The sequence below is a fragment of the Bos taurus genome, chromosome 14, assembly GCF_002263795.3.
Source record: "Bos taurus isolate L1 Dominette 01449 registration number 42190680 breed Hereford chromosome 14, ARS-UCD2.0, whole genome shotgun sequence".
Classification (NCBI taxonomy): domain Eukaryota; kingdom Metazoa; phylum Chordata; class Mammalia; order Artiodactyla; family Bovidae; genus Bos; species Bos taurus.
This window is the reverse complement of record NC_037341.1, coordinates 1029649-1039955: the sequence shown is the minus strand read 5'-3', so window position 1 is coordinate 1039955 and position 10307 is coordinate 1029649. Positions and strand designations below refer to the sequence as shown.

The following is a 10307-nucleotide window of genomic DNA, read 5'->3' as shown; positions in this document are numbered from 1 at the left end:
GCAGAGGAGGGCGAGGTATGGATCAAGGAGAGCTGGGCAGGGGGTGACCCAGACCTGGCAGCTACCGGAGAGACTCAGAAGGCAGAACAGGGCTTGGGGAAGGCCAGGGAGGGGCCGTGGTTCTGGCTTGGAGGTGAGTTAGTCATGAGATGGGGCTGCCTGAAGGGGCAGCTTTTTGCATTTTTAGAGCCTGAGGTATAGCTCAAGCAATGAATACGGGGGACCGATAGGGCTGGGGAATGAATGCCACTGTCCGGAAAGGGGCAGGGCACCCAAGAAGTCCAGCCCTGAGTGCAGAGGTGCTGCTGCAAGACTGGAGGGTCTGGGAGGCCCAGACAACTAGACAAATGGCTGCTTGGCACCCTGGCCAAGGGCAGCCCCAGGTTGATGGCAACTTCGAGACGAGGTTAGGAAGTGTCTGCTGGGCTTGGCAACCATGGGTGTGCCAATGGGCTGTGCCTACAGAGGGCCGGTGAAGTGAGGCCTGTCACAGTAAGTGGCTGAGGGGTGGAAGGGGTTTGTGGTGGTTAGAAGATGCGGGTAGAGGTGGTGGCAGTATAGATGGGGAGGGGTCTTTAGTCCACCCCACAGGGATGGATGGTGGTGTCGAGAGAGAAACCTGAGACATTAATAGGGCTAAAGGCTGCAAAATATAACTGGGTGGTGGTATCTATATGTATTTGGGAACATGGCAGAATATTTCACGTGTTGTTTTTTTATTAACACCAAAATGTGCAGAATCACATTGAGGTGAGGTCTTATTGAGCATGATGTGAAGGACGCAGACAGGAGGGTCCGAGGGCCTTGGGACTCTCCCTGGGCAGAACCTCCACTTTCTGCGAGGGCTGTCCGTCAGTGACAGGCCCAGCCCGGTCTGCTCAGAACAGCTGCACACCAGGCCAGGCCAAACCAAACGTGTCAGCAAGCACATCGAGGACCAGAGACACTCTGGCTCATCCAGCTCCCTAGCGGCCTTTTCCATTCGAACCAAAGTCTCTGCTGTCACCCCACCTGGGCAGTGGCTTTGGTGACGAGACCGTGGGCCACCAGGGTGCAGGGGCTCAGACAGGACTGAGGCCATACCCGGCAGTCCCCAAAGAGCAATTAGGGTTTCTTATACTTAAAAAAAAAAAAACTATTTAAAAAGAAATAGCACAAACACCAATTTAAGAACACCAGCACCTATGGTGAGGGCAGAGGCGGCTTTTGAAGCATTTGGTGCCAAAATGAATCATTCCAGATCAGTTACTATCTGGAAGTGAAAAAAAAAAAGATACAAGAAAGCTACATGGGGAACCTCGGACAGATTTTTGGGGGGCTGGTGACAAAGGGGAAAGGATGCACAAGAGGGTGGAGTCTGGGTCTGCTGGGCACCTGCAGGGCAAGGACCACTTAGATGAGGGACTGAGGTGCAGAGGTCCCACGTCAGGGGCACCAAGACCCCTCAGAGCAGTGTGCCGGGGCTCAGGGGCCATCGCACACCGTCCTCTGCCCTCACAGAACAAGGCTCCACATCCAGCCCCTTTCTGAGGTGTGACTGCGGATGCACCTGTGAACATGCCATCTGTCAGGAATGCTTCGTGAGGCCAGGGCCTCCCATCATCCATTGGGCTTGTTGTGCCACAAAGCCAGGGGTTCTCACCCTTGCAGGGTGCTGGCCGGGGCCTGCAGGAGTGGCGGCCACACCTGGTTCAGTTCTCACCGGGGCAGCCCCTCCCCCGCTGAAGGGTCGGGGACCAGGGAAGGGGCCAGGAGGGAGGGAAGGAGGGATGCGCTGGGGAAAGGGCAGGAAGTGAGCCCTAAGACCTCAAACACGGGTGTGGAAACAGGCCCTGAGAAGACGGGAGGCCTAGAGAGGAGTGGATGCCAGGCAGTGGACAAGGGCAGCCCAGCCAGGCCACGAGCAGAGGGGACCCCTGAGACACGGAAGCCCTGAGACACACGGACCCCAGAGTATGGGGGCCTAAGGCACAGAGAGGTGGGGGAGACAGATGCCTAAGAAGGGGAGGCTAAGGGTCCAGAGGCGGAGGTGTGCAGGCCCAGAGCTGGGGTGGTAAGTCAGTGGGCAGCTGGGGCTGAAGCTCTAAGGGAGGAGAGACCCAGGGGCACGAGGCCAGGAGGGCCGCCTGCTGAGCCTCAGGTGGAGCAGACTCTGGCTGGCTCAGCTGGGTCCCTGGGCTTTGGCTGAGGGCCAAGTGTTCTGCCCAACGGTGATGCAGGCACCTCGGCCTAGGCTGGAAGGCCAGGTAACTCACTTCTTGCTTTTGAATGTACCCAGGATCTTGGGCATGAACTTGCCCACCTTGCTGTCCCTGGCGTCCTCCTCGGCAGGGCCCTCCGCGGCCCCGAGAGCCCCTGGCTCCTCCTTTTTGCAGAAGACCTCAAAGCGGCTGTAGACGCGCTTCTCTTTGCGCATGCTCTCCATGCGGCGCAGGAGCCGGTCGCGTTCCTCTGCGCCGGCAGGCAGCGTGCGGCTCAGCCGGCCTTGGGTCCCCAGGCTGTCCGAGCGGAAGATGGCCGAGCACTTGTCCTTGTCGGACATGTCAGGCGCCAGGCCGCCGGCCACTGGCGAGTGACCCAGCTCTGGGCTGCTGTGGGCCGGGGTTGGGCCCGGGGCGGGGACTCCACGATGCTTCTGGCCGTGGGCGCTGATCTGCTCCAGGATGGCTTTCGTGTCGTCCCGCAGGTTGCTGCTGTACAAGGCATTGGCTGTGGCTGAAGCCACGCGTGCCCGCGGGCCCCGCTCCTCTGCAGCCGCCTCGGTGCTGTCAACCCGGACTAGGGACGGCCACTGGGGGCTCTCAGGCTGCCCGTTCTCCTGCGGCGTTGGAAAGCTGCCTTCATCGTCTGCCCGCCGCTCACCCTTGGGGCTCATCAGCTGCCGCAGTCGCGCGGAGCCTTTGCGCAGGACCTCCATGGGGCCACCAACTGCCTCCTCTGTGGGCCCGGCCTTCGGAGACTCCCCGGAGAAGGGAAGGGTGAGGCTGCCCCTGCGCTCAGGCACAGGGGGCACAGGGCTGCCCCTGCGCTCTGGAACAGGAGGCACCGGGCTACCCCTGCGCTCAGGGTAGGCAGAAGTGGGGCTCCCCTTCTGCTCAGTAAATCCAGCGGTGGGGCTGCCTCTGCGGGTGGGAAACCCAGGAGTGGGGCTCCCCTTGCGCTCCGGGTAGGCTAAGGTGGGGCTCCCTTTTGGCTCAGACTGCTGCCCCCCAGGCCCCTCTGGTGGGGGGCTGTCCCGCCCTTGCGGGGAGGTGGAGTGGCCCTGGGTGGACAGGAAGCGGGAGGGCAGCCGGTCCGTGCCACTGCTGCCCCGGCCCAGCGTGTCCAGCAGCTGGGTGGAGGCCAGAGTGGCAGCTCCCGGTTGTCGCTCTGCCTCCTGGTGCAGCTGCTGTGCAAAGGACTCACGCAGGTCCAGCAGGCAGCTCTCCAGGCTGCGGCGCTCGCTCCCACTGCCGCCACCGGGCGCAGACACCTCCTCCCTCCACGCCTGGGACACGACAGCCTTACTATGGCTGGCGGCTGTGACCGCTGTCCCCACGCCGCCAGGGTCTCGAGAGGGGCCCTTGTACTTCTCCAGGAGCTCAGCCACCTTGGTGGAGGCAGCAGAGCGCACGGCTTCATTGCCGGGCCCCAGCATCTCGCTGACCGTCTGCTCCTTGTGCAGCAGCTGCACCTTCTCCGTGGAGGCCCCAGTGGGTCCGCCCGTGCCCTCGCCCTGCGATGCGCTAAAGATGAGCGAGGAGCGCAGCCGGGAGCTGCGCTGGATCAGCGGGTTCAGGCGTGAGCGGAAAGAGTCCTGCTTGGCCAGGCCCACCTCCTCCAGGCCCTCGCGCTCTGGGCCGTCGCCGCCACCGCTGCCAGAGCCCGGAGCTGGGCCTTTGCCTGGGAAGGGCGCGGGCACACGGAAGGCCGAGGGAAGTAGGTCCCCAGCAGTCGCCCGACCCCCAGAAACCAGCACGTCATCGTCATAGGCTTCCGTCTCCATGGGTGTGGGCAGGCCCTCGTCGCCAGCGTCCTCGCTGTGACAGCCGCTCAGGTAGGAGGTGAGGCGCCAGTGCCGCAGGCCGGCCCGCCCCTCAGGCCCACCCCTGTGCTCCGGCTCCGGCTCGGGTGCCATCTCTGGGCCTAGCCTCGTCATCGCTTGGCAAGAGAAGCGCTGGCCCAGGTTGGGGCGAGGGGCCCCGCCGGGTTCCAGACCGCGAGGTCCGGGCCCGAAGGCGGGGTCCGAGCCATGGCGCACCTCCCGTGAGGCACTGGATGGCACGTAGTCCAGCCGCTGGTGTCCGTCCAGGCCGAGCTCTGGAAATCGTGGCCCGGTGCCCAGCATGAATTCGTCGTGGTCTGGGAAGCCAGGGCGGCCGGCCCGCAGCTTCTCGAACAGGCCTTGTGGGCGCGTTGGCGCGAGCTGCGGGTCCCACTGGTAGTGCTGTTGGTAGAGCTGGTCGCGGTGGAAGTGGCTGGTCTGGAAGCGGAGGTCATCGCCGTGGCTGAGGAACGTCTGCCGTGATACCTGCCGCGCGGCCGCGAGATTCTCCACTGCGCCCGCACCGTCGGCGGCCGCATAGCTGTACCTCTTGAAGGCGTCCATCTCTAGGTGCCGTGCCTGAAAGAAGCCCCGCGGGCCCGAGAGCTCCCCGCCTGGCCCGGCCTCTGCGTCCAGCCGTCGTGAGAGCGGCCGCAGCCCCGTGTGCGGCTCCAGGGCGCCCCCGGGCATCCGCGAAGACTCCTCTCGGCGAAAGGCCGACAGGAAATGGCGGTCGGGGTCGAGGAAGGAGGGGAAGCCCAGGCCTTCTTCCCGAGGTGGTGGGAACAGGAGGTGAGCGCGTTTGGGGAAGGAGAAGGGGGTGGGAGCCCCGGGCATCTGGCTGCCCATGAGCGGCCCAGCCCCTGCGTATGGAGCTAGGGCATAGGTGTCCATGCGAGCCAGCGCCCCGGCCGAGGGTACCAGCGGTTCGGACTGTGCGAAGAGAATGCGGAATTCCTCATCGAAGCTGGAGACCAGCTCGCCCTGGAACACGTGCGCCAGACTCCGGTGGATCTTCTCGAAGGACCACATAAAGCTGGGAGGGGAGTGGGGCCAGTCAGAGGGAGGGGCGAGACCAGCGCGGGGGTGGGGGTGGGGTGGGGGCGGGGGCACGGTTGGGAGAGGGGCGGACAACGGGGCTGGGGAAGGGGCGTGGCCGAGCGCGTTAGGGTTAGGGCGCTACAGAACGGTTTCTGGAGAGGAGGCCCTCGAATGGGGAGGCAAGGGGCTAGGCGCACCTGTAGCTCCCACTCATCACCACGGCACAATCCACCAGGAGGAACTTCTCCTTTACGTGGCCCTTGAAGGACTTCCCAGTGCGGCAGTAGTAGGTGGGGCCCGCCACAGTGCGCACGCGCAGGAACTGGGGCGGGAGAGGCGTTAAGGTTCTGCAGAGGGGCCTCACCGCGCCCCTCCGGGTCATCCCCTCCCGCCCTCCGGCCACTCACGTCCACGTGGTGCAGGTTGACTCGGCACTTGTCGGCCATGTCCAGGAAGTGTTGTGCATTCATCTCGTCTAGGAGGATATAGACTGGGACGCGGCGCGCAGCAGCCTCCAGCACTTCACTGAGAAGATCCACATCGGTGAACATGTCCATCACCACGGCCACCACCTGCAGGGGGTGAAGCAGGGACAGAGGCCCGAACCCTCTGCTGTCCCCACCATTCTCTAGCCATACCTTCATGCCCTCCCCACCCCCTGGGAGCAGGGACAGGTTATCGCTGAATGCCCACAATAGCTACTAGCCCATCGCAGGGGAGGAGGGCCCCGTCATGGAACAGGGGTCAGAAGGAGCCCGTCATTAGAGATGTGGGGTTACTGATGGCCCATGATGGAGCCCTAGGCAGGCACAGGGCCTGCAGCCTATTGAGGGAGGGCTGTCCTTCAGCTCTAGGGGGGTGTTCAGCTCAGGGCAGAGCCCTGGATGGGGGAGGGGGCAAGGCAAAGCCCCAGGCTCCATTCCTGCACCTGGGAAGGAGTTGCCATCTGGGGAGGAGGGGCGAAGGGGCAGAGGGCAGAGACGGGTCTTTACATCTGAGCTGCTGCCATAGGTTTAATAGGCTCCCTTTGCTATTTGCCAACTGCTTGGTGTTGGGGGTTAGGTCAAGGGCAGGACTAGAGAATTCTCTGAACATTAAGTCCAGGCAAGGAGGGGCCCCAACCATCAGAACCCCTTTGCTTCTGGGCACCAGCCATGACCCTGGGTAGGCAAACCTGTGCAGTCTGCAGCTTGTGATAACCAAACCGCTGACGACCCTGGAAGAAGTCTGTCAGGGAGCCCTCATTGCTGCTTGAGGGCTGGAGAAGCTTGACCAGCCAGTCCTGGCCCCACCCTTGCCCCCTAAACTGGCATGCTTGTATTTCTCCTTCACCCTCATACTCCTACTCGTGCTTCAATGTCCAGTGCAGGCTGCCCTTCCCCACTGCCCACGGAGCCTGGGACCGCACACCTGCTGGGCAGAGCGGATCATCCTTCGAGCCTCATCCTTGATGCTGGGGCTGTCAGGTGGCGGTGGCTGAACCAGTGTGGTGACTTCAGTGCCCTGGAAGCCAAAGGTCAGGGGCCACCCCAGGTCGAGTTCAGGCACTGCCTGGTCGGAGTTCACAGGCCAGTAAGTACCGGAGGAGCCATCAAAGTCCAAATTGGGGGGGCTGCCGTCGGGGGGCTCGGGGGCAACATGCTGCGGCGGCCGCAGGTGGCGGCTCACGTGCTCCAGCTCCTCGGGGCACAGGAAGGCGGGTGCCCCCTCCGATGCAAGGAAGCGGCTGTATGCCTCTGGCCCGCCCTCAGCCAGCGCGTCCACGGCCAGGCGGTAGTACTCTTTGTAGTGCGGGGGCAGGTACCCGGGTGCCAGTGGGTTGTCCCCCTGGGAGGAGCTCTGGGAGCGACGGGCCATGTTGGGGCCAGGGACCTGGGGGAAGGGCAGGGAGATGCCTTACAGAGGGAGGGGCTCTGGGCCCACCCCTCCACATACATGTGGACACATCATAGCAGCGGCTGTCAGTGACCCTGGGTGGGCTATGGAGGTCAGCCCGCTCCTGGAGGTCTTCCAGGGCACTCCCAGACTCTGGCATGCCCCCTAGTTGGTGGAACATCAGAACACATGCCCGTTGTCTCTTGTGGCTCTCGCGGTGGGGCTGGCCCTCCTCTCACCAGGGGCCAGGAGGCACCCTGGGCCCCAGGTTCCAGGCAGGGGTTCTGGCTCCACATGGGCCTGACTCAGGGCTACCTTATGGCCTCTGTGGCCCAAGGCACTTCTGCTTTGTGGACTCCTTCCTCCATTAAAAAAAATAATATGACAGTTGTTATAAAGAAAATATAAATATAATATAGACTGTATTAATATATTTACTTTTTTCTTCTGATTTTATGACATGAATGCATTTTTATGGCCCCAGGCACTGTGCATACTGGACAAGCTGGGGCACTGCCTGTGTCTCTGCCCCTAGAGCCGGAGGACCCTGGACCACTGTCTGTGGCCTGTTCCCTCCACTGTACAATGCAGCTGTCTCAGCCAGAAAGAATGCAATTTTGTGATTTGCAGCGACATAGATGGACTTGAAGGGCTTATACTAGGTGAAATAAGTCAGAGAAAACCAAATACTGTATAATATCATATATGTGGAATCTAAAAAAAAAACACAACAAAAAAGAAACAGACTCATGCATATAGGGAACAAACCAGTGGTTACCAGTGTATGTGGGGGAGCAGGAGGTGCAAAGTACTTAGTGTAAGACAAGCTCAAGGATGTACTGGACAATGTGGGAATACAGCCAATATTTTGTAGTAACTGTAAATGGAGTGTTCCCTTTAAAAATTTAATTAAAAGCTTTTTTGAGTGCAGCTGTCAGGGTTGACCAGATAGCACACACGGCCCAAGGCGACCTCAGTGCACAGAGCCTGGCCACCCCGGACCCGTGCTGCAGGGCCTCACAAGCAGCCCCACAACCCACCTGCCGACCTCGGAGCCCTCTGCCCTGTCCACCATACCATCCTAGACACCTCCCTAGGCTGCACCCCTGGCACACCCCTCCGCCTCCCCAGGCCTGAACTTCACATCCTGGCAGGAGCTTAGAGGCCTGTCCCTGCCAAGCCGGGACCGTGGGGCAGCAGTAACCTTCCAAGTTCCTGGTCACTGCTCACTTGTCCTCAGCTCCAGGTGAGCCTCTCCACCTTCACTGCTCCCCCTTCACACCATCAGCCACGCCCCACTGGCTCCACTCCAGCCCACCTGCCTCCAAAGGGCCTGCCTGGGAGCCTGGCCTGGGGGAACACGGGTCCTGGAAGGCCAGGTGGGGGTCTTTATTTGGCTCCTAGGACCCATCTCCCTAGGACCCCTGAAATACCAGGATGCTCATCTCCCTAATCTGGAAGGAGGGTCGCAGGAAGCTGATCCTGTCTGGCTTGTGGCTTCCTGAATGTGGGCCGACAGGCAGAGTGCCTCCAGCCCCTGTAGGTGCAGCTGGATATCGCTGACTGGACGGCGTCAGTGGCCCACTGGAGACAGTTGGGGGGCTCAGGATGACTTGGGGAGTCTTTCCTGTCTGCCCTCCTGGGAGAAGTGGCGTGGAGGTGGGGGTGGGGGACGCCCCCGTGTGTATTCAGTCACACCCGGCAGAGAGGCTACTTGGTCTGATTGAGGAAAACCTGCTGTGCCTAAGAGGGGGCACCGCCCACTGGCGTATCTGGGTACAAATGGGGTGGCCATGCGTCCTCACTGTACCAGGACCAGATGCAGGCTGACCACATGAGGGTACGTAGTGTGGGCCTGTTTGCACCAGGGTCCTGACCCTGTGTGTGACCACAGGGTGTGTGTTATCTTGAACTGTATCTGACTGGGGAGGGGGTGCTATCCAGCTGACAACCCTTGAGGGTGCCGCTTGCCACGTCGGGGAGACATACTGGAAGGGACCTCCTTCCCTCCTCCTTCACTGGGGAAGGGAATCAACTCCAAGTATCCAGGCTGCATGCAGAGGGGGTGGGGGATCCGAGGGTGGGGACTGGCCCGTCCTGAGGGAGTGTGAAGGGGGCCCTGCCCAGTTGCATGAAGCCACACGCGGGCCCCTGACCACCTTAGGCCTCTGCCTGTCTCCTTTCACAGGTCCACATGCCCCTGACCTGTGGGCCCGGCAGTGGCCACTCCCAGCTATGGGAACCCCAACAGCTGCCTCTCCACCTTTGCCTACCAACGCTGGCCTGAAGGGAGGGAAGGGCGCTTATCCCACCCAGGCTGATGACTCAGCAGGAATCCCGCTCTTTGGCTGCTGACCTCTGACCTCAGACAGAGCCGACAAAGTCTCCAGGCAGGGCCCTCAGGGCTCTAGTGGGCTCCTGAACCTGGGACCTCCAACGGAAGTCTTTCCCGCGGGCAGGCCTGGGGTTTTATCCGGAGGGACGGATCTGGGGCACAAGGTGGGCGGGCCCTGCGCCAGGCAGGCAGGGGCTTTAGGCCGCAGGAGGAGGACGGGCCTGGGATTCCCGCAGAGGCGGCTCCTGGTCTGGAAGTGGGTGAGCTGCAGCTTTCCAGTGCACACTGCAGGGCCAAAGGGGGTGACTGAACTCCGGGAAGTTACGCTGCATGGGCCAAGAGTCCCGTCCACCCACCCAGTCCAGGGACTTGGGCGCCAGGGAACCGTGCGCCCCACGGAGGGAACCATACAGAGCTCTGGTCACGCGGGCCACCCCCAGTCCACGGCGGCCTAGAAGGGGCACCCCCAGGAAGGGTCTAGGCTAGGCCCGGCACGCTCTCCAGACTCCAGCGAGGCCACGAGGGTAGGAGCAAGGCGGGGCGGCCTGGGCTGTCTCGATCTGGGCCCGGGGCCCCTTCCCACTCGCTTCTCTCGGGCCGGCGTCGAGCGAGGGCGCCCGCGATCGCACCAGCACACGCGGCCGTGGCGCCCCCTCGGCCCCAACTCCGGCAGACCCTGCCCGACCCCCTCGCGCGCGGCCGCGCTCCCACTGCCTCGCTCTGGGTCGCGCCGACGCAGCCCAGGTGCGGGCGGGTTAGCCGCCCAGGTGAGGCCGCGCCGGGGGGGCCCGACTGTGCCGACCCCGCCCCACCCCGCCGCGGCCTCCCTCTCCGCGCGCCCCGCCCGGCCGGAGCCCGAGGAGGGGGCCCTACCTGGCCAGGTGCGCGGGGTCTCGGGACAAGGGCAGCAGGAGCCGACCGCCGCCCAGCGGCTTCGCGGTCCGGTCGGTCCGGCAGCCACTCCCTGCCGCGGCCCGCCCGCCGCGCGGCCTGATTCACGCGCCCGCCCCCGCCCCGCCCGCCGCCCCTGCC

The 10307-nt window shown here is 63.0% G+C and overlaps 1 protein-coding gene across 3 annotated transcripts; it reads right to left on the bottom strand.

The window, feature by feature from the left end:
* Nucleotides 1-657: 657 nt before the first annotated feature.
* FAM83H (family with sequence similarity 83 member H) lies at nucleotides 658-10276 on the bottom strand. 3 transcript variants are annotated; one of them, XM_005215273.5, is made up of 6 exons: nucleotides 10149-10276; nucleotides 8374-9560; nucleotides 6476-6937; nucleotides 5473-5637; nucleotides 5263-5387; nucleotides 658-5060 (listed from the first exon to the last, which is right to left on the bottom strand). In XM_005215273.5, the coding sequence occupies exons 2-6, from the start codon at nucleotides 8383-8385 to the stop codon at nucleotides 2252-2254; spliced, it is 3573 nt and encodes a 1190-aa protein (XP_005215330.2). In that variant the 5' UTR covers nucleotides 8386-9560; nucleotides 10149-10276; the 3' UTR covers nucleotides 658-2251. The 3 variants fall into 3 exon arrangements, with proteins under 3 accessions (XP_005215330.2, XP_002692598.1, XP_015329869.1); XM_002692552.7 differs by lacking the exon at nucleotides 8374-9560; XM_015474383.3 differs by lacking the exon at nucleotides 10149-10276 and having other exon boundaries at nucleotides 9297-9862.
* Nucleotides 10277-10307: the final 31 nt, after the last annotated feature.